Source organism: Myotis nattereri (assembly GCF_964212035.1).
Source record: "Myotis nattereri genome assembly, chromosome: 20".
NCBI classification, from domain to species: Eukaryota; Metazoa; Chordata; class Mammalia; order Chiroptera; family Vespertilionidae; genus Myotis; species Myotis nattereri.
This window is the reverse complement of record NC_138096.1, coordinates 917,935-940,545: the sequence shown is the minus strand read 5'-3', so window position 1 is coordinate 940,545 and position 22,611 is coordinate 917,935. Positions and strand designations below refer to the sequence as shown.

The following is a 22,611-nucleotide window of genomic DNA, read 5'->3' as shown; positions in this document are numbered from 1 at the left end:
GTCATCTCCGGGATCCAGTCAGTCTTCAGGGGTGTGATGGCTGCTTTTTAAAAAACATATTTTTATTTGATGTCAGAGAGGAATGGAGAGGGAGAGGGAGAGACATCCATGATGAGAGAGCCCCCTACTGGGGATCGAGCCCACCACCCAGGCATGTGCCCTTGACCGGGACCCTTCAGTCCAGAGGCCGACGCTCTATCCACTGAGCCAAACCAGCCAGGGCTAAAAAAATTTTTTTAATTTGATTTCAGATTGGAAGGGAGATGGAGAGGGAGAGAGAAACACCAATGATGAGAGAGAATCATGGATCGGATGCCTCCTGCACGCCCCGCCCTGGGGATGGAGCCCACAACCCGGGCCTGTGCTCCGACCGGGAATCGAACCCTGACCTCCTGGTTCATAGGTTGATGCTCAGCCACTGAGCCACACCGGCTGAGCTGATGGCGACTTTTATGTGTCCTCTGGGCCTGGCCCATGGGACCCAGTGAGTTGGTTAAACATTATTCTAGATGTTTCTGAGAAGGTGTATTTTTTAGATGAGATAAATATTTTTATTTATTTATTAAATTGTTTTTTATAAGTGAGAATTTATTGTTCTTTTCTATTTACTTTTAATTTTTTAAATTTTATATAGAAAACTGACTTCAGAGAGGAAGGGAGAGGGAGAGAAACACCCATGATGAGAATCACTGATCAGCTGCCTCCAGCACGCCCCCTACTGAAAGTTGAACCTCAACAAGGGTTGATGCTCAACCACTGATCCACACCGCCAGCTGGGCAAGATGAACGTTTAAATGGCCCGGCTGGCACGGCTCGGAGTTTGAACGTTGACCTATGAACCAGGAAGTCACGGTTAGGGCACATGCCCGGGTTGCAGGCTCCATCTCCTGCAGCTTTTTTGTTAAATATATATTTTTATTGATGTCAGAGAGGAAGGGAGAGGGAGAGAAACATCCATGATGAACGAGAATCAGTGATCGGTTGCCTCCTGCACGCCCCCTACTGGGGATCGATCCCGCAACCCGGGCATGGGCCCTGACCGGGAATCGAATCCGGACCTCCTGGTTCCTAGGTCGACGCTCAACCACTGAGCCACACCGGCCGGGCGCCCTCCTGCAGCTCTCAGCACCCGCGCTGCGCCTCTGCCTTTCCGCGTTGGTACATCCTGCGCTGCGTGGCTTCCCGCTCAAACCTCCCCAATCCGCCGGCTGTGCCTCCTGCGCCAGGCTCGGCCCTCCCCTCCGCGCCCGGTCCGGCCCCGCCTTCCCGGACGCTATCGCTGCTGGATCAATGTCGGGGGGCGGGTTTGGGGGGCACCGGGGCATGAACCTGAACCGGTTTATGGAGCAAATGCGAGCAGAGCCGCGGAGGGAAGGAATGAATGGATGATGGGCGGACGCGGCACGTGGCGCGCAGTGCGCAGCGGCGGGCGCGCCGGGCCGGGCGGAGCGGGGAGGCGCTGCGGCTCGCGGGGCGCGCGGGCGCGGGGAGGGGGCCGGCTGCGGGGAGGGGGGGCGCGGTGCCCCCGCCGCCTCGGGGTCCGCTCCCGCCCGGGGTCTGGGACACGGAGCTGCCCCGCCAAGCCCGGCCGGAGCGCGCGGACGAGGGCGGCGCGCGCGGACGTAGGGGGCGCCTCCTCCCGCCCGGGCCGCGGGAACACGCCGCGCCGGGGGGGTCCGGCGCTCGGGAGCCCGAAATAGGGGGGAGGGGGGCGGCCTGGTCCCTGGAACCGGGGTCCGCGCCGGCCGCCCACCCCCGCAGGCTCTCTCCCCGCCCCAGACGCGGCCCCGCCCGCCTCCGGGGCGGGGATCCCGACCCCCCCGGGCGCGCCGTCCCCCCCTCCTCCGCGCCTTGGTACGCCCCGGGGGACAGATGCCTGGGGATCTTTAACATTTGGGATGCTGCAAATGCCGAAGTTAAAGGGAATACCTCCGGGGAGGGCGGGCCGGGGGGAGGCGCCGGGGGCCGGCACGGCGGCCTGGACGCGCGGGTCCTGCGGCGGCGGCGGGTCCTGATCGGGGCGCGCGGCGCCGCAGCTGCCGGGGACAGGTAAGGGGGGAACAGGGGCCGCGGCCGGGGGATGGGCCCCTGAACCCCGCGCCCTCGGCCGCCGCGGAGGGGCCCCCACGGGAGATGGGGGGACGCGCCCTCCCGGGGGTGGCGATCCCGCGTTCCTCCCCACGCGCCCGTCCCCAGCGCCTCCACCTTCCCCCGGGGGGCCCTCCCCGCGCGCGCGCCCCAGGTCCCCACGGCCAGGCTCCGGGAAGCCCCGAACGCCGCCAGACAAAAGGAGCCGAGTCCCCGGCGCCGGGATGCGGAGGGCGCGAGGGGGAGGGGAGCGGGCGGACGGACAAAGGGGCTTTTCAGAGAAGCCGGGTCTGGTTTCAGGGCGCGTTTCTCTGGCCGGCGCGGGGGTCCCCGTTCCCCGCCGCGCCGCCATCGCCGGCTGGAGGCGAACACCTTTCCCGGGGGGAAGGGAGGCGAGGGGAGCGGGAACCCCGGGGAGGAGCCGCCCCCCGCCTCCTCGGCCTGCAGGGTCCGGGGGCCCTTTGGCGCCCCGGCTGCGTGCGCGGCGGCCTCGGCGCTGACCCCGGGCTGTTAATTCATTCGCGGGGACGGTGGGCGCCCGAGGCGGGGCGGGCGGGGCGCGGGCGGCGGGGGAGCTGCACAGGCCCCGGTTCCGAGGGACTTGGGTCTGGGCATCAGCAGACACTCAGGGGCCGGACTTGGTCCTGGGAGGGGACGGCCGGGGGGTGTGGGCGAGTGTTCCCCGACGCAGGGCTGCTCCTGGAGGAGGGACAGCCCTGCCGAGCCGCGGTCTCTCCTGGGGAAGATGGGCTGTAAGGTCTCTGATGTGATTCAGGGAGACGGGGAGTCCTCACCTCTTGCTGACCCGGGTGCCCAGGCCGGGGCCAGGAGCCGGGTGGGTGGGCGTCCATCAGGCATCAGGCCCCTGAGGTCGGCGCCAGCGCCCGGCATGCCCACCTCCCCTTGGCATTTTGCATGGAAGGACGGACGGGCAGACCCAGATCCCTGGGGGCCGGGCGTCTTGGGGAGCTGGTTTGCCCGCCAGGCTCCAAACCCCATCTTCTGCTGAGCTGGCGTGGGGGTCCCCTGCCTGTGCATTTGAGGGTGCAGATAGGAGGGACTCCCCGAAGGCGGGGTCATTCACGGGCACCAATCGTTCAGAAGGTTCATGCACTGCGATGGCAAAGGTGGGCACCGCGGTTGGCAGAGATTCAGGCCCCGGCGATGAAGGTGAGAAGCCGCGGTTGGGCCTCCGCCAGCGGTAGGAGCCGCAGAGCTGCGCCCCGGGGAGGGGGTGGCCGCCTGGCGTCTGTGGCCCGACCCACTGGTGATCCCGCATCCCGTTCACGCAGAAGCATGTGCCTGCGGGGGGGGGGGGGGTGCGCTGTGTGGGTCCCCTTAGGGCAGTGGTTCTCAACCTTCCTCATGCCCCGACCCTTTCATACGGCTCCTCCTGTTGTGGGGACCCCCAACCATAACATTATTTTCGTGGCTGCTTCATCACTGCCATGTTGCTACTGTGATGAATCGTCATGTACATATCTGATAGGCAGGATGGATTTTCATGGTTACACGTTGGACATCATGAAAGCATAGTGATCAATCCCCAAAACAATATGTAATTATCGATGTGTTTTCCGATCGTCTTAGGCGACCCCTGCGAAAGGGTCGTTCGACTGCCAAAGGGGTCGCGACCCACAGGTTGAGAACCGCTGCCTTGGGGGTTCTCGCCAGGTGTTGCTATGCACCAGAAGAATACTGCTGATTCTAGAAACTTCCATGGGCTCCCACCTGGAGCTGGGGGATGGGCGCGGTGGGGGGAGGAGGATGTCAATTATGTGCAAAGTCAACTAACTCCTCTCCCTGGGGAAGAATGTGGTGGCCCTGCGGGGGGTGGAGGGCTGTTGTTTTTCCTCCGGGAGGGAGGGCCGCGGGCTCCTGACCTCTGGCTCCTGGGGGGCTCCTCGCCTAGGGAGGGGGCTGTCCCCTGTCGGCCCCTCGGCCTGGGGAGCAGGGCTGGTCAGCCGGGGGGGACCTGGGCTTGCATTGTTTGCAGAGACGTGTGCAGGAATGTGAGGGTGAGCGGGGTGTGTGTAGGGGCGGTAGCAGGGGGGTCAGAGGGGAGGGGGCTGGGGAGCTCCTTGCAGCAGCTGACTCTGTCATCCTGCTCTGGGGGAGGGGTGGGAAGAGGGGGGCCACCCAGAGCGATGTTGAGCCCTGGCCGGTGTTTCTCAGTGGATAAGGCGTCGGCCTGTGGACCGAGGGTCCCGGGTTCGATTCCCGTCAAGGGCACGTACCTCGGTTGCAGGCTCGTCCCAGGCCCTGGTCGGGGCGCGTGCAAGAGACACCCCACCGATGTGTTTCTCTCATTGATGTTTCTCTCCGTCTTTCCCTCTTTCCGAAAAATCAATGGAAAAGTATCCTGGGGTGAGGACTAACAAAACAAAACAAAAAAACCCCGAAAACACTCCAGAGCTATGTTGAGGGGCCAGGATCCCAGGGCAGTGGAGACTCAGAGATTGGGGCGCAGGGACCCAGAGAGTCTGCCCACACCAGGCCCCGAGAACTGCTTTGGCGAAGCCCTGGCTGTTGTACCGCTGATTGAACGGTGCCGTCCCGGAGATGGGGCGCTGGGAGATGGGGTGCTCGCTCACTCCCTCCGAAACCCCGGCGCCTCGCTGGCCGTACGGGTTCAGTGGGGCAGGAACCGAGCTCGCGGCCTGCAGGCAGGGTGAGGGGGTGAGTCCGGCCTGCCTCGGGCCGGAGGGCGGCTCTGAGGCCGGACTCTGGCCCAGCGTCTGGTTTTATGGGAAAGTGAGGAGATCTCAGGTCCGGGTCCTGCTTGCTGCGGCCTCGGGGGCTGGGGTGGGGCGAGGTGGGGGTGGGAGTGGGGGCGTTGCTGGTTATCCCGGGCAAGGCCAGGTCTGCGGGGGGGCGGGGGGTAGAGAGAGACGGGATTTTTAGAGCGAGCACTTAAAGCTGAATGGAATCATCGAAGTCCGAGGGACCTTTGGTTTCTGTGGCGAGCCGGCTGGTGGCCTTTAACCCCCGCTGCCCGGGGTGAAATAGCCTGAATTCCAGCAGCGACTGCTCGAGGGTCAGGGGGTGGGAGACGTCGGAAGCAGCTTCCATTTTGGTCGTGGGTCCTTCCTGGTCAGGGAGTGGGTGTAGGGCCCGCGGTCACAGTGGCCTCCCTGGAGGAGGGGGCAGGATCGGGGTTCAGTCCTCTGGGGACCCTCCTGAGGGACGGGTGCGAATAATAAACCGGGAGGCGAAGGCCTCCGTCCTGGGGGAGATGTTGGGGGTAAAGGGCAGGAACGGCCCTGGCCGGGCGTCTCGGGGGGTTGGAGCGTCCCCTGGGCACCGGAGGGTCTCAGGTTCGCTTCCTGGTCGGGGCACGCATCCATGTTTCGGGCTTGATCCCTGGTCGGGGTGCATATGGGAGGCAACCGATCACTGTTTCTCTCTCTCCCCTCCTTTCTCTCTAAAAATCAATAAAAACACATCCTCAGGGGAGGGTTGAAAAAATAAAATAAAAAAGCAAGAACCCCCTGGCCTTCCTGGGCCCCCAGAGCCGTCCTGAGGTCTTGGGGGGAGCCAGACGCTGGGGGCCTCGCCTCGTTCGTCTGTGAGCTTCTTGCTGCTGCTCCCCGTGGACAGCGGCCCTGCACCCCACTTCCGGGGGCCACGTGTGCCTCGGAAAGGGAAACTGGGGTACGGGAGGGCAGTGACCGCCCGAGGTAGGATCCCGGGCCAGGGCAGGAGGGCGCGGGGCCCCTCTCGGCTCAGTACGTTGGTCCCTGCTGCCTCCCTGTGGGTGGAGGAACCCTCTCTGGGGAAGTCTGGGGGGGTGGGGGGAGTGCAGGGGGGCACCCCTCTCCTCGCCGAGGCCCAGGAGCGGCCCAGGCAGGCTTGTTCCGGGCGGGACGAGCTCACCTGCTCCTCCCTCTGAGTCAAGTCCTGACAAGCGCCCTGGCTCCCCTGGCGGAGGAGGGGCCACGGAGGCCGGGCTGTGGCCAGGCTGTGGCGGGACCAGCGTGGGGACCACAGGAGCCCAGAGCCGGTCCGAGGCAGCAGCAGGAGGCCGCCGTGGCTGGGGGCACCCCAGGTGACATGCGAGGCCTCCGGGCCCCCTGACCCGGGACAGGGCTGTTTCCGTCTCCTGGACTCACTCGCAGACGCAGGTGAGGGCGGGACCAGGTGGAGCGGGTCCTCGGGGCCTGGGAGTGGCCCGGGCAGTGGCCAGCACCACGTCCCCTGTCCCTCTCCCTGCCGGCCGGGCCCAGGGGCGCTGGGGGTACGGGGGGCCCCGGTGAGGAGCTGTCCCTGTAGTTGTGAGGCCTCGGTTTCCGCAGGAGGAGGGGCACAGGGAGAGGGGAGACCCCCAGTGGCTGGGCCTGCGGGGTGCCAGGGTCTCCCCGCCCTCTACGCCCCCTCTGGGCTCTGCCTTTCTCTGGGGACCTTGCTCAGTTGGGCAGATGGACAGACGGATGGACGGACGGACTGCTTCTTAGCCGGGGAGAGGCTGAGGGTCTGGGGGCAGGGCCATTCCTGTGTGGGGAGGAGGTGGGGTTCCCGGAACTGCTTCCCCTGAAAGCAGCGCCCGAAGCTCCAGGCGCCGGCCCTGCTGGGGGAGGGGGCTCCAGGGCTCCGTCCATCTGAGGTTCTAGGGTCAGGGTCAGACCCGGTCTCCTCTGCACCCCGGAGGGAAAGGAGGTCCAGAGAGGCCGGCCGGTCTCCCAGGAGAGCGCAGACTCGGATCTGGGCCCCGATATACGGGCCTGGGCGCTGGCCCGGCTGGGGAGCCCTCCCTGGGCTCAGCATCCGACCGGGACCACCCAAGGCCAGTGCCGCCCCCTTGACCCAGCGACTGGGGAGAGGCCTGGCCCCCCCAAATCCTTGAACTGGCCACGCCAGGGCCCCCCTGGGCGGCACAACTTCCCAGGCAGCTCCTTCCTGGTTAATAATTAACAGGCAGGTGTGACGAGTGAATGGCTCCCCACACCTGACCCCTCCCGGCCCGGCTTGTGGAGACCTCCCGGCCCTGCCTGGGCCCTGGCCTGGGGGGGTGCCCACCTGCCCCTCTGTCCTCTGTCCTGCTCTGGGAGGATGCACGGGGCGGAGGGACCCCCTCCAGTGTCCCCAGAGCTTGCGGACGGCCTGTCTCGGGGGCAGTTAGCAAAGACCTCACTTACGAGTCTTTCTCTCGGAACCTGCCTCCCGCGCCTGGGAGAGCTGAGGGCTGAGTCCGGGGCACCGGGTCCGGGTTGCAGCCCCCCGCCCCCCCTCCCCGTGCACTGCGATGAGCCCTGGTGTGTGTGTGTGGGTCCCCCAAAGCTCCCAGCTCTTCCGCCTCCACAGGCAGAGGGGTGCTCGCTCTCCCCCCCGGGGCAGGTGGAGGGCAGCCCTCACTCCCCATGTCCCTGCTGGGGGCTGATGGAAGGGTACCCCCTCCCCCGTGTCCCTGCGGAGAGGGGGGTGGGGGGGGAGGCAGGATAAGCTCTAGACAGAAACTCCCCAAGGACGGCCGTGTTGTTGCTCAACAGCTGACTCAGTGTGGAGGTGGCTGGCCCCGCCCCACCCCGTGCCCCACAGCCCAGCTGGGCCCTGACGGGGCTGTGGGTTCGAGGAGGAGGAGGAGGAGGAGGAGGAGACAGGTGTTGCTCTGTTGACTGGAGCCAGCTGGGCTGACACTCAGCTGGGACAGCACCCAGACCACCCTGTGCCCCAGGCCCCAGAGAGGCAGAGGCGGGCGTCCCGGCGGCTTCCACGCCCCGCAGCCCTGACACGCTCCCGGGCCCCCTGCCCCCCTCGAGGGGTCTCCTAGGCATGGCAGGCAGCCGGGAGTTGGTCCGGGGCATTGGGACACTCCGGCACCTGCCTTGATGGGCACTTGGCTGGAGGCCCTCTCCCGGGGGCAGCGGGATGGGCCTCATGCCCCGGCTTCTCGGGCAGAGCATGGGTGGCCCTGCAGGGACCGCGCTCCCCACGGGCACCCCGCCTCCTGCTCCCCTTCTCCCTGTGCTGTTCCATCCTTTTTCCTTTTTAAAAATGTTTCTATTGATCTCAGAGTGGAAGAGAGAGGGAGAGGGAGAGAGAAGCACCGATGATGAGAGAGAATCATGGATCGGCTGCCTCCTGCAGGCCCCCGACGGGGGATGGAGCCCGCAACCCGGGCCTGTGCCCCGACCGGGAACCGAACCCTGACCTCCTGGTTCCTAGGTCGGCGCTCACCACTGAGCCACATGGCTGGGCATCAGTCTCATTCTTCTCATCTGTGTCTTTTTGTTCTTTTCCTTTCTCACCCGGGTCAGTGGTTCTGTGGCCACCACCGTGCTCCCCGTCCCCTTGGGCCGAGAGGACTCTGGGAGGGAGGCAGCAGGGGCTGGGTGTGCTGGGGGACCCACAGAGCTTCTCTCGTGCACCCCCTTCTCCCCCCCCCGTGCTGAGACACCCCCCCCGACCTGTCCCAGAAACCCGCTCCTCCCCACCACGCTCCCGTCCTCGAGTCTAATTCCTGAGCTCTGCTTGGAACCAGGGGGTTTGGAACCAGGGGTTCACATGGAGCTTTTCCTGTGATGTCTCCTACAAGCTGGGGGACTCCAGGCCGCCTGCAGGTCCCGGCCCAGGCGGGGAGCGGCGTCGCGCGCCCCCTCCCGGGAAGCCACCATGGAGACCAAGGACGAGATCAGCGACACGGACAGTGGCGTCATCCTGCAGTCAGGTGAGCGGGCAGGTGAGCGGGCAGGAGGTCTGCGTCCCAGCCGCTGCTGGGCGGGAGGGGGGATGCCCTGGGCGGTGGGCGGGGGTGCGGAGGGGGGCCTCCGCTGGGATGGGTGCCGGGATTTCTCCTTTTTAAAAATATATTATTGATGTCGGAGAGGGAGGGAGAGGGAGAGAGAAGCACCGATGATGAGAGAGAATCACGGACCGGCTGCCTCCTGCACGCCCCACACTGGGGATGGAGCCCGCAACCCGGGCCTGTGCCCTGACCGGGAATCCAACCCTGACCTCCTGGTTCTTCGGTTGATGCTCAACCACTGAGCCACGCCGGCCGGGCTGGGCAGTTTTTCTGGCTGGAGGGGCTTGGTCTGGAGTCTGCTGCTGCCTGGAACCGGCCCCTTCAACGCTGGTGCCAGTGATCACCCGGTTGAAAAATCCGCCCTGGGCCTGTGTCCTGTGGGCCTAGAGAGAGAGAGAGAGAGAGGAGGCTTGTACATGTGTGCACCCCTGTGCACGTGTGTGCGTGCCTGTACGCCTGTGCACACGCATGTACACCTGTGTGCGTGTCCTGGTTCCCCACGGGTGGTCAGGATGATCTGACCGGCCTCCCCTGAGCGCGTGCCCCCCGCCCGCAGGACCGGACAGCCCGGTGTCCCCGCTGAAGGAGCTGAAGGAGGTGAAGGAGCTGACGCACGCCGTGCGCAGGCAGCAGCGGGCCCTGGAGCAGCGCCTGGAGGCCTGCCTGGAGGAGCTGAGGAGGCTCTGCCTGCGGGAGGCGGTGAGAGCCCCCCTCCCACGCCCCCTCTTGGGGCTCCGCCCTGGAGCCACACTTTGGGAGATGGGGGCAGAGGGAAGGGGGAGGGTTGGCACTCAGACAGGGGAGGGAGGGGCATGGTGCCTGGCGTCCTGGGTGCAGGCACTCACGGTTGGGGACGGGGAGGGGCCCAGGACTGTGGGGGGACCCAGCAGACAGGGGGGCAGCCGGGGCCAGGGGGCAGCGAGGAGGCTTGAAGGGGGTTGTGGGGGAGGCAGTGAGACCTTGGGGAGAAGGGCTTGGGGGGGCTGGGGGCAGAGCTGGGCAAGACAGGCTCCTCTGGGTCGGCCCCCGGCTGGGCTGGGCTGGGCGAGTGGAAGGGGGCCTGACTCGAACTCGCTTCCCCCGCAGGAGCTGACGGGCGTCCTGCCCGCCGAGTACCCCCTCAAACCCGGGGAGACGGCCCCCAAGGTCCGCCGCAGGGTCGGGGCGGCGTATAAGCTGGACGAGCAGGCCCTGCAGGGAGAGGTGAGGAGGCTGGAAGCTGTCGCTGGGTCCCCCGAGCTGGGTCCCCGAGCCTGGGCCGCACTCCCACCCGGCGGAGGAGGTGGCTGGGTCCGGGCCGTCTCCACCCATCATGCCCGTGGGGTGCTGGGCCCCGGGTGGACGAGGCACCCACGAAGGTGTGGCCCAGGGGGTGTGGGAAGGGGTGCCAGCTGGGCAGCAGGGCAGCGGGAGCTCCAGGGAGCGCCTGGGCTGGGTCTGTGGGCAGGAGATCAGTTAAGAGAGAACCATTGGCCCAGGGCCTGTTCAGACAGGTCGCCCGGCCCTCGGAAGGCGGGGGGCGTGGCCCAGGTCCTCCCGGGAGCCCTTCCCTGCCTGGGGTGTGAGTGGTGGCATTCTGCGGCTCCACACCCCCCTCACCTGCCCAGCCCTTTGGGGTCAGGAGGGAAAGTGTCCCACTTCGCTTTGCACCCCGTCTGGCTCGACCTGCTGGTGGGTGGGTCCCGGGCCAGCCTTTCAGGCCGACAGCTTAGCTCCTGGGCACCTCCCGGCCCTCCACCCTCTGCTCCATGTGGCAAGCCAGGGCCAGGGCCAGGATCCAGGGTCCTGACGTTCATTGTGCGCAAGCAGCAGAGGGCCCTGGAGGAGCACCTGGAGGCCTGCCTGGAGGAGGCGGCCGTTCTCTGTGACTCCAGGGCCCCTCCTCCTAGGCCTCCTGCGTCCCAGCCTACCCTCCCTCCCGCCCCCGCAGGACCCCCTGAGCAGCCTGGAGCAGGAGCTGGCCCTGCAGCTGCAAATCTCAGAGGCCTGCCTGCAGGAGGCGGCTGTTCTCTGTGACTCCAGGGCCCCTCCTCCTAGGCCTCCTGCGTCCCAGCTCACCCTCCCTCCCGCCCCCGCAGGACCCCCTGAGCAGCCTGGAGCAGGAGCTGGCCCTGCAGCTGCAGATCGCGGAGGCCTCACGGCGCCTGAGCCGGGAGGAGAAGCTGAGCCGCCAGGCCCGGCGGCAGCGCAAGCACGCGGTGCTGCGGGAGGAGGAGAAGCTGCGGGCGCTGGAGCGCTGCCTGGGCGAGCAGCGGCGCCATCGGGGGTCCCTGCCCCCCGTCGCCCTGCCGCTGGGCCGAGGTGCGTCCGGGTCCCGGGGAGCAGCCTCTGGGATCTCCTGCTGGGGGCGGGGGGCCGTGTGCACCCCGTGCCGACCCTCGGCCACCCCCAGCTCCTTAGAGAGCGTCCCCCTCCTTCCGCATCCGTCTCAATCCCCCCCCGCCCCCCCATCCCCTGGAAGACGGGTAGGACAGAGGCATCCCCCGGGCTGACCTGGAGCGAATTCCAGGTGCCGCTCCTGCGGTGCCCGGTCCACCCCACGCCCTCCAGGCCGCAGGGAGAGGCCTGCGCTGCCAGGCCCCGTGAGGGAGGCTGCCCAGGGCCGTGTTTGCACACTCAGCGGAGGGCTCGGTGGGGAAGGGGGCAGGGGCAGGGACAGGGGCAGGGGCAGGTCCCGGCTGCCCCGGATGTGGGTGGATGTTCATTGGGTTCCTCACCCCCAACTCTTCTCTCCCCTTTTCTCTCCCAGAACTCAGTGTCTCCGACGACAGCTCGCTGTCCGATGGGCTGCTCCTGGAGGAAGGTGAGAGGGGCCGTGTGGGGACGCTTGTCACACGAGACCAGGGGGCTACGGCCCAGCCGGCGGGTGAGGCCTTCAGGTGGGGGCGGCTCGGAGCGGCTGGGGGAGGCAGCTGCCCCCTGACCGATGCCGCGGGCTCTGCCCCAGCCCCGGCTCAGGGGGATGCCCGTCCCTTTCCGATCTGGTCGCTCAGTCATTTTGACAGGAAAGGGAGGGGCAGCTCCCTCCCGGCCCCAGGCCCCCGCCTCTGTTCTGCACCTTTCTTTTCCTTTTCAAATATATTTTCATTGATTTCAGGGGGGAAGGGGGAGAGAGAGAAGAGAGAGAAAGATCAATGATGTGAGAGTATCATGGATGGGCTGCCTCCTGCACACGCCACACTGGGGATCGAGCCCACAACCCGGGCATGTGCCCCGACTGGGAATCAAACCGTGACCTCCTGGTTCACAGGCTGAGGCTCAACCACTGAGCCACACCAGCCGGGCCTGGGCCTTTATTTCAGTGTGCACCTGTCAGAGCCAAAGAGCCCTCTGGCCGCCGCAGTCACTGCTCCCAGGGAGCAGGGAGCAGGAAGTGCAAGTCCTAGCTTAGGAGCCCTGGTCACAGGCCCCAGGATCCTGGGGTCCAGGTGAGCAGGGTGTGCAGGCCTGCCCAGGGCGTGCCCAAGTCAATAAGGAAACTGCACGCGGGCACGGCAGGAGCGAGAAAGGCAGGTAAACTGGCAGGCAGTGCACTCGGACGCGGCAGCGGGAGCAAAGGTTAGATGTGGAGCCATGTGAGCCGAGGAGAGTCCATCGGGGGAGGGGGGATTGCAGGGGGCAAGTGTAAAATGGGGCTGTGAGGGAGGGATTTGGTCCCAAAGGAGAAGTCATTAAAAAAAAAAATATCTATATATATATATTTTTTAATATATATTTTATTGATTTTTTTACAAAGAGGAAGGGAGAGGGATAGAGAGTTAGAAACATCGATCAGCTGCCTCCTGCACGCCCCCCACTGGGGATGTGCCCTCAGCCAAGGTACATGCCCTTGACCAGAATCAAACCCGGGACCATTTATTCCGCAGGCTAACGCTCTATCCACGGAGCCAAACCGGTTCTGGCAAAATATATATTTTTTATTGATTTCAAAGAGAAAAGGATAGAGAGATAGAAACATCAATGATGAGAGAGAGAGAGAGAGACTCATCGATCGGCTGCCTCCTGCACACCCCACACTGGGGATCGAGCCCGCAAACCCGGCCATGTGCCCTGACCAGGAATCGAACCCAGGACCCTTCTGTCCACGGGCCAACACTCTGTCTACTGAGCCGAACCATCTAGGGCGAGAAATCATTATTTTAAAAAAATACATTTGTATTGATTTCAGAGAGGAAGGGAGAGGAAGAGAAAGAGAGAAACATCCATGATGAGAGAGAATCACGGATCGGCTGCCTCCGGCATGCACACCCCCTAGTGGGGACTGAACCTGCAACCTGGGCATGTGCCCTGACCGGGAATCAAACCCGGGACCCTTCCGTCCGCAGGCCGATGCTCTGTCCACTGAGCACACCGGCCAGGGCCAGAAGTCATTTGGCCCAGAACGATGGCTTTGCCCAGCCCGCGGACGGGCAGCCGTGGGAGGCTGGGCTGGGCCTGGTCCCAGAGGTTCCTGTCGGGCTGGTTCCCCGGCGGCCGCCTTCACAGGAGTCCTTTCTCCTGCAGAGGAAGGCCAGGCGCCCAAGCCCGCCCCGGCGTCCGAGCCCCCGAGCCCCGAGGGGCTGCCGCCCGCCGGCCCTGAGCCGGGGGCCGTGGACCCCGCGCCCATCCAGAACGGCCCCTGGACGGAGAGCAGCCTGGACCAGCCCTACGAGAAGCCCGGGAAGACGCCCGGCCCCAGCAGCGAGTCCAGGTGAGGGTGGGGCGGGGCGGGAGGGGGCGGGGCTAGAGGGGGCGGGAGGGGGCGGGGCGTCCTGGTGAGGGCGGGGTGGGAGGGGCGGGGTGTCCTGGTGAGGGCGGGGCTAGAGGGGGCGGGGCGTCCTGGTGAGGGCGGGGCTAGAGGGGGCGGGAGGGGCGAGGAGTCCTGGTGAGGGAGGGGGCGGGGCGGGGCGGGGAGGGGGCGGGGCTGGCCGACAGCCCTGGTCCCCGGTGGGATCCGGGGGGCCCGCTCCTGGGCACCCGCGGGCCCCGAGGTCCCCGCCCTGACCCGCCTCCAATCTTTTCGCAGCAGCCCCGCCTCCACGCCCCAGGACGGGCCCAGCACCTCCGGCCTGTGGCTGCTGGAGCCCCCCTCCTACCACGGGGTCCCCGTCCGCGGCGTGCCCGGGCCACGGCAGGGCCGGGCCAGCGCCCCCACCACCCCCACCACCCCCGACACACAGGGCCGGCGAGGCCCGTCGCAGTCCCTGAGGTGAAGGGCGGGACCCAGGCGGGAGTGCGCATGCGGGGTGGCGGGTCCGGCCACGGCGGGAGTGCGCATGCGGGGTGGCGGGTCCCGGCCACGGCGGGAGCGCGCATGCGGGGTGGCGGGTCCGGCCACGGCGGGAGTGCGCATGCGGGGTGGCGGGTCCGGCCACGGCGGGGCCCGGGGTGGGTGGGTGTGGCCAGTGACTTCCGTCGAGGCTGTGCCGCGGCCTGGAAGCCACAGCGAGTCGTCCGCGAGGCCTCTTATTTATTTTATTTTTAAATATTTTTATTGATGTCAGAGAGGACGGGAGGGGGGGAAGAGAGAGAGAAACATCCATGATGAGAGCGAATCAGGGACCGGCTGCCTCCCGCGCGCCCCCCACTGGGGACGGAGCCCGCCACCCGGGCCTGTGCCCTTGACCGGAACCAAACCGTGTCCTCCTGGTTCCTAGGTCGATGCTCACCCACTGAGCCACACTGGCCGGCGGGCACGGATGGCGTCTGTTTGGGGAGATCTGAGCCAGGACCCGGCCTCGCCTGGCCTCTTCCCACCCCCCTCCCCCCACCGCCCGCCCCCCAGACTCAGATGTGTCCCCCTCCCCCACAGGATGGACTCCTTCCGGGCAGGTCCCCGCCGCCGCCCCACGCACTACACCGTGACCGTGCCCAGCTCCTGCTGGCCCCCGAGCGGCCCCCCGCGGCCGCCCCCGGCCCCCCACTCCTGCTCCGAGGACAGCGGCTCCGACGGCTCCAGCGTGTCCCACGCCACCTCCCCCGGCAGCAGCAGCCCCGACATGTACGCGCTGCGGCCGCTGTCCCCTCCCGGGACGCCCGGCCACCGGGGGCGCTGGGGCCCGGCCGCCCCCCGCCCGTCGCTGCCGCTGCCCCCCGGGCCCTTCCCGCCCGGCCGCTACGTGCTGGTGGCCGAGGGCTGCCTGCCGCCCGGCGCGCGGGACCCGGGGGCCCACGAGGAGGAGGGGCTGGCCCTGCGGCTCCAGCAGCTGCAGCACCTGCGCCCCCGGGGCCGCCTGGCGCGCGCGCCCTCCCTCAAGGACAGCCCCGCCGGCCGGGCCCTGTGCCGCGCGGCCGTGACCCAGGAGCTGCAGTCCTGGCACGAGCGCGTCCGCCTGCGGAGCGCCCGCCCCCAGTCGCTGGACCGCCAGGGGGCCTTCCGCGTGCGCAGCCTGCCCCCCGGGCGCGCCCTGGGGCCCCGGACACAGGTGAGGGGGGACTCAGGTGGGGGGGGACGCAGGTGGGGGGGGACGCAGGTGAGGGGGACACACAGGTGGGGGGGGACGCAGGTGAGGGGGGACGCACAGGTGAGGGGGGACGCAGGTGAGGGGGGACGCAGGTGAGGGGGGGACGCCGGTGAGGGGGACACACAGGTGAGGGGGGACGCAGGTGGGGGGGGACGCAGGTGAGGGGGACACACAGGTGAGGGGGGACTCAGGTGAGGGGGGACGCAGGTGAGGGGGACGCAGGTGAGGGGGGACTCAGGTGAGGGGGGACGCAGGTGGGGGGGACACAGGTGAGGGGGGACGCAGGTGAGGGGGGACTCAGGTGAGGGGGGGGACTCAGATGAGGGGGGACGCAGGTGAGGATCGCCGGCCCTCCAGCTAGAGAGGCTGCGAGGCCAGCAGGTCCAAGAGTTGAGTGACGGACACCAGCAGCCCGACACCGCAGGCCCAGCGGGTGGCCCTCCTGCCCCGCCCCCCCCCCTGCCTGCTGCTGCCCCGTCCTGGGCCGCACCCTCCGCGTCTCCCTCCTGCGAGCTCGGACCTGCCCTGGCCCAGGCCCAGCCCATCCCAACCTGTCGGACGGGCGGGCGGTGAGAAGTGAGCCCAGGAGAGGCGGGTGGGAGGTCAGGGTGCCCGGCATGCCCCAAGGACTGCAGGGGTGGGGAGTGGGCGAAGGAGAGGTGGCCTCCTGGGGGGGCCGGGGCCGCTGCCCGTAGGATCTTTTTTTAAAAATCCTCATTTTCCCATTGACATTTAGAAAGAGTGGGAGAGAGAGAGAGAGAGAAACATCACTGTGAGAGACACATCGATGGGCTGCCTCCTGCACACGCCCAGGCCAGGGAGGAGCCTGCAATCGAGGTCCAGGCCCTGGACCGGAACCGAACCCGGGACCCTTTGGTCCGCAGGCGGATGCTCTAGCCACTGAGCCGCACCGGCTGGGCCGCCACCAGGACCCTCAGGACGGGGTGGTGCCCTGGGCGCGCTGCCAGGACCCTGCTGCCCGTCCGCTCACTCCCTCCCTCTGCTTCCGCCCGGCAGGTGCCCACGGTGTGCGTGCTGCGCAGGTCGCCCGAGGGGGCCCCCGTGCAAGTGTTCGTGCCTGAGAACGGGGAGATCATCAGCCAGGTGTAGCGCCCAGGTGTGCCCTGTGCCGCCGCCGCCGCCTCCTCCTCGGGCCGAGCCCGCCTGTGCCTTCGCCGCTCCCGCCCCATCGCTGGCCGATGCCCGGAGCTGAGACGTTTCTTTTATTTTTACACCAGTTTTTTGTTCGGACGTCCCGAGGTTTCTGTTGTCATTCGTTCTCGAGCTCCCTGTCGCGTGGCCGTGCTTGAGGCCCGGCTGGCCGGCTCGACCTGGGCCCCCCGCCTGTGTGCCCCCGGCGTGTCTCCTTATGCGAGACGAGAGGCGGGACAGAGGCAGACGGGGGCCCCTGGGGTCCCCAGTGCTGGCCCTGTGATTCCGAGGACAGCCCCAGAGAACAGCCAATGGGCATCTTCCCTCCCCCGTCTCCCAGCTCTCGGGGTGCTGTGGGGTGCCGGGCTGGGGGGCCCCCATCATGTGCCCTGTGATGTATGCACCAAGTGAGGGTCGAGGACTGCCTTCCTGACCCCCCCCCCCCCAGCCCCACGCAGGGCCCTGGTCACTGTCCGCTCTTGGGGCCCGCAGGCTCCAGCATCTCCTACCTCTGACTGAGCCCCGAGTGCGAGGCTCCACGCGGCATCGGGAGCCCCGGCGTGTCCTGGAGCGCGCTCGGCCCGTGGCCGCCTTCGTCCTAAACCCCAAAACTGCACAGGCATGTCCGGGAGGCTCCACCCCTGTGGCGTGGTCTCAGGCTGGGGTGGGGTCCCGCCTCCTCCCGCGCCCCATGGCGCCCGATGCAGCTCCGAGAACGGACTTGTTTGCAGTGGGCAAGCCCTTCTGGTCACCGGCGGGGGAGTGACCCTCCTGAAGCCGGGAAGTGTCCCGGACGCCCAGACGTGGGCAGGCCTGGGGGCTGCGGGGCAAAGGCCCTCAGGGGGTCGCTGGGCGTCGCTGGGCGTGGTGCCCAGGTGGGGGTGCTGCTTCAAGGAGACCGGCCGGCCGGCCAGAACCCCCAGGCCCGGCTCAGAGCTGCCCCGGGGGGCGGGGGGCGCTGGTTCCCATTTCGCCCACACAGACCCTCCCCCTCCGCGTTCCCTGGACTCGGTCAGCAGCGGCTACCGAGACAGCGAGGGCTCCAAGGAATGGATGCCTGACCCCCAGAGGCTCCGGCCTCCCAGCCGGACAGAGAGCCCAGGTGGCCGGTCGGAGGATGGGGCGGGGCCGCACCTGCATGTCCGATGTCCCGCAGTGGCTGCTGTTCTTGTCCGTTGGTCTCTGAGCCCCTCTCCCCGGCCCCGGCCGCCCCCCCCCCCCCCCCCCCCCCGCGTCCTGGAGACTGTGGAGCCAGGAGCCGGCCAAGCACACACACACACACACACACACACACACACACACACACACCTGAACGTCGTTGCTGTTAACTTATTGGGTCCCGTGTGGTGCCTGGCCGTGCCCTCGGCGGTAGAGCCGCAGCCGTGTGGATTTCAGTGCCAAATACGCCAATAAAGTCTGGTTTCTTTCGTGATCAGCTGAGCTGACCGGCTAAAGGGTGCTTTTTTCTTAAAGAAATAACATTTTTATTGGTTTCAGAGGGGAAGGGAGAGGGGGAGAGGGATAGAAACATCAGTGATGAGAGGATCATGGACCGGCTGCCCCCTGCACGCCCCATCCTGGGAATCGAGCCCGAAATCCGGGCATGTGCCCCGACCGGGACTCGAACCCCGACCTCCTGGTTCCTAGGTTGACGCTCAATCACTGAGCCACCCAGGCCGGGCCCTGAAGGGATCTTTTGTGCCGAGAACCTGTGCCCGTTCCCCAGGGTGGTCCTGGGGAGCGGGTGGCTGGGCGGACGGGGGTGGGGGTGGGATTGGGGGCGCCTCTCGGGCCATCTGCTTCCCCTGGAGCAGGACAGAGGTCTCCCCGGCTCGGAGCTGGGCTCAGCGGCTCCCCTGGGGAGAGAAGGGGGCGGGGGTGGGGGCGGGGGACGAGGTGGCAGCCTCGGGAGGGGCGCCCCCAGGCGGGCAGCCGGGCTGTGGTCCCTGCTGGGTGTGTGGCTGCCTCCGGCTCCTCCCGCCCTGCAGGGGCCGCTCCAGCACCCCGCACGGCGCCCCCTGCAGCCTGTCCCGGGAGGAGCTGTGCCCGGAGCTGAGGAGCCAGCGTGTCAGGTAGTGGGGACCCCGCCTGGCCCTCCCCAGCCCAGGGGGGGACAAGGGGGGCAGATGGGTGCGGGCGGGGCAGCTCCAGGCTCACCCCCCACCCGTGTTCAGCCCCCAGGACCAGGGGCCCCTGTGGCTTTGGGGCCTGGTTGGCTGAGGCCTGGGGAGGGGAGGGGGGCTGGGAGGGGGCCCAACACCAGGGTCTCTGGGGACGTGGGGACCCCGGGATCCGAGGCCCGTGCGCCCCAGGCCAGCTGCATTGTGGGTAACAAGGCGCGGGGTTCGAGGACTGGAGACCATGGCCATGGGTGAGGCCCAAAGTGACCGGCAGCTCCCCAGCCACAGGCCAGGTGGTGACCGGCTCCGAGGATTGGGGGGGGGTTAGGGGAGCAGGCGGGACCCCCACACAGGGGTTTCTAAGGCGGGGGGTGGGGGTGGGGAACGTCCGGCCCGCGGGCTGGGTGAGGCCCCCGAAATCCCTCGGTCTGGCCCTGCCAAGGCGTCGGGGGTCAGTCCGTTAAGTGTTGGGCCAAGTCCAGCGGCGCCTGTTTTTTAAAAATATTTGTATTGATTTCAGAGAGAGGGAGAGAGAGAAACATCCATGAGGAGAGAGGATCGCGGACCGGCTGCCTCCTGCACGCCCCCTGCTGGGCGTCGACCTGCAACCGGGCCTGTGCCCCTGACCGGGAATCGAACCCCGACCTCCTGGCTCCGGGCTCCTCAACGGCTGAGCCAGGCCGGTTGGCGAGCAGGCTCCTGTTTAAGGGGCCCTTGTGTGTGGCCCGAGAATGATGTTATAAATGTCCAAAGGGGCAGGAAAAACGCACCCCACCCCTGACCTAGGGGGTGCTCGTCTGGGGACCCCAAGGGCAGGGCGAGGAGACCCGGGTCAAGCAGTAGCTCCGGGTCCACAGCCGTGTCCCCCAGCCGTGTCCAGGCCTCTGGGGGCCCCTCTCCTAGGGCAGCTGGGATTGCGAATTGGGGACCAGGACGGGACGGTGGGGGGGGGGGCCTCTGCTCAGGGGGTTGGAGGGCCTCAGCACGACTCCCGGGGGCAGAGCCATGGACGCCAGGGCTGGCGGTCACTTCTGGGTCTGAGATGTCCTCCCACGGGAGGGCCCTGGGGAGCTGGGGTGGATCGGGCCTTCGGAGGGTCCCCCATCTTCCACGGCGAGGGACGGGGGGTGGGGGGGCAGCGTGACCCGGGCCGGGCGCTGCTCAGCCGGCTCCTCTCCTCGCCCGGGCCCAGCGCTGCCTCCCGCGTCCTGGCCCGTCCAGCCCGGCCCGGCCCCCGTCGTCATCGGAAGCCGCAGGCCACTTCCCACAGATGAACCCCGACCCCAGCAGGCCGGGAGCCGGCACCAAGTCCCGGAGGCACACGCCCTGCCTGCCTAGCCTGACAGGTGAGCCGCGGGCCGCCTGGTCTCAGCCATGGCCACCGCCCCGCCCTCCCTCCAGAGAGAGGTCCCCGGACGGACGGACGGACAGACGGACGGATGGCTTAGCTCAGTGATGGTGAACCTGTGACACGCGGGTCAGAGGTGACACGCGAACTCATTTTTTGGGTTGATTTTTCTTTGTTAAATGGCATTTAAATTTATAAAATAAATATCAAAAGTATACGTCTCTGTTTTACGATGGTTGCGAATATCAAAAAATTTCTATATGTGACACGGCACCAGAGTTCAGTGAGGGTTTTTCAGAATGCTGGCACGCCGAGCTCACAAGGTTCGCCATCCCTGGCCTAGCTCCTTCATCCTTGCGACCAGGACAGATATATCATCTGTCTCCCTGCTTGCACCCCCGGGAAACGGAAGTGGGGGCTCCCCTTTGCTGAAGGCCACGGGCTCATAGAGAGGAAGGCCGGGGCTGTGCATCTGGCGGTTTGACATTTCGCTGCGGACCTGGGGCTCCCCTTGGCCGGGGCTCAGGGTGTGGCCTGGGCGCACGTGTGGTTTCGGGTCCGGTGCTGACACCGTCTCCGCCCTCTCGCTTCGTCCCCTCCCGACGCCCTTTGGGGTGGACGGGCTCTGTTCTCAGCCTCGCGTCCTCCTGGGCCCCCCTGCTCAGGGAGGTTTGCCTGGATGGGGGCTTTCCCACCCCATTACAAGGGGGGGGCGGGTGGTCCCAAGGCTGATCTTTAAAAAATATATTTTTTTATTGATTTCAGAGAGGAAGGGAGAGAGAGAGAGAGAGAGAGAGAGAGAGAGAGAGAGAGAGAGAGAAATACCCATGATGAGAGAGAATCACGGATCGGCGGCCTCCTGCACGCCCCCCACTGGGATGGAGCCCACAACCCGGGCCTGTGCCCTGACCGGGAATCGAACCCGACCTCCTGGTTCCTAGGTCGACGCTCAGCCACGGAGCCACGCCGGCCGGGCTGATTTGGGGATTTAAGCCCGTTCACACTCAAGAATGTCAATGCCCGTGTGGGAGCAGCGTTGTGGCCACAGGGGGTGACCCCGAGGTCTCCCTCTTCCCACGCTTCCATCCCTGGCCGCTGGCGCCGAAACCCCTGAACCAGGGCCCTGCGTCGGTGTCTTCCCACTGAGCTTCCGAGGTCCCGGCGGGGCCGCGGGCCTGGAGGAGCGGCTTCTCAGAGCCGGGATCCCCACTCTCCCCCCCAGGCTCCCTGCTGGTTCCTGGGGCTCCTGGGCAGAGGGTGGGGAGGGGCTCTGCTCCCCGGCGTCTCAGGGGGCAGCCGAGCCCCGCGCTCCCTCCCGGTGATGTCCCTTTGCAGGACTGCGCCAGTCGGAGAGAGAGGCCTACCAGTCCATCCTGAGGTTCCTCCGACCCGGAGAAATGGTGAGGGCGTCTTTGGGGACGTTTCGTTTCGAGATCTGAGCCGGGAGCAGGAAACAGAGGCTGCCTCCTGGGCTCTTGGATTTTTTTTTTGTTTGTTTTGGATTTTTAAAAATCCTTACCTGAGGGGATATATTTATATTTATATTTATATATATTAGTATATATTAGTATATTTAATTTTTTTTATTGATTTCAGAGAAGAAGGGGGGAGAGGGAGAGAGAGAGAAACATCAATGATGAGAGAGAATCATGGATCGGCTGCCTCCTGCACGCCCCACACTGGGGATGGAGCCCGCAACCCGGGCCTGTGCCCTGACCGGGAATCGAACCGTGACCTCCTGGTTCATAGGTTGACGCTCAACCACTGAGTCAGGCCCGCTGGGTCTCAGGATATTTTTTCCATTGATTTTTTTTTTTTTAGAGAGAGTAGGGTGGGGCGGGGAGGAGAGAGAAACATCGATGTGAGAGAGAGAGACATCTATTAGTTGCCTCCCGCTTGCACCCTGACTGGGCTAGGGGATCAAGTTCGTAATGAAGGTATATGTTCTTGACTGGGAATTGAACCCGGGACCCTTCGGTCTGCGGGCCAACGCTCTAACCACTGAGCAACCTCGCCTTGGGTTTGGCCTAGGAGCCCTTGGCTGGGAAGCACCTGGGTGCAGCCTGTAGGCGCCTCCCCACCCGGGCGTGTGGGGTGGTCAGGACCCCAGACCGGTTGTTGCTCACAGACCCTGAGCCCCGGGCCCAGGGGAGGCAGAGGGGCCGGGACCCTGGAGAGCGCCCGGCCGGGGGAGTCAAACAAGCACCCACACCTGCTGGTCTGAGGGGGGCTGGGCGTGAGCCTCCCAGGTGTGGCCGCGAGCAGGCGGGGGCCGGGGGGCAGACGGCTGCGTGCTCTGTCCTAGTCCGAGTTGGACAAGTTGACGTTCCTGCGGGCTGTGGACACCCTGGCCAGCGCCGTCCGCGCCCAGGCCAGCGGCTCTATGAACAATTACATACCCAAGACCCTGCTGGCCAAGAAAATCGAGGTGAGGGAGGCCCGGCCCCGCTCCCCTGGGAGGGAGGTGGCCCCCCTGGGCTGAGGGTGCAGGTCCCAGGCCTGAGGCCAGCTCCTCTCTCTCTCTTTCTCTCTCTCTCTCTCTCTCTCTCTCTCTCTCTCTCTCTCTCTCTCTCTCTCTCTCTGACGGGATCCCTGCCTCTTCCCGGCCCTCCAGACCCTGATGCTGGAGGAGGGTGGCGGCGAGCTCTTGACCAGCAGCGTGCGCCAGCAGGCCATGCTCTCCATCGTGGCCCTGAGGTTCCCCCTGCGCCCCCCGCT

The 22,611-nt window shown here is 66.6% G+C and overlaps 1 protein-coding gene across 3 annotated transcripts; it reads left to right on the top strand.

The window, feature by feature from the left end:
* The first annotated feature begins 1,944 nt into the window (after positions 1-1,944).
* On the top strand, positions 1,945-17,865 carry INAVA (innate immunity activator). 3 transcript variants are annotated; one of them, XM_081114421.1, is made up of 10 exons: positions 1,945-2,049; positions 8,621-8,752; positions 9,387-9,529; positions 9,917-10,033; positions 10,909-11,131; positions 11,580-11,633; positions 13,334-13,520; positions 13,836-14,018; positions 14,622-15,234; positions 16,291-17,865. In XM_081114421.1, the coding sequence occupies exons 2-10, from the start codon at positions 8,698-8,700 to the stop codon at positions 16,381-16,383; spliced, it is 1,668 nt and encodes a 555-aa protein (XP_080970547.1). In that variant the 5' UTR covers positions 1,945-2,049; positions 8,621-8,697; the 3' UTR covers positions 16,384-17,865. The 3 variants fall into 3 exon arrangements, with proteins under 3 accessions (XP_080970547.1, XP_080970548.1, XP_080970546.1); XM_081114422.1 differs by lacking the exon at positions 1,945-2,049 and adding an exon at positions 6,082-6,212 and having other exon boundaries at positions 13,839-14,018; XM_081114420.1 differs by lacking the exon at positions 1,945-2,049 and adding an exon at positions 6,082-6,212.
* The last annotated feature ends 4,746 nt before the right edge of the window (positions 17,866-22,611 follow it).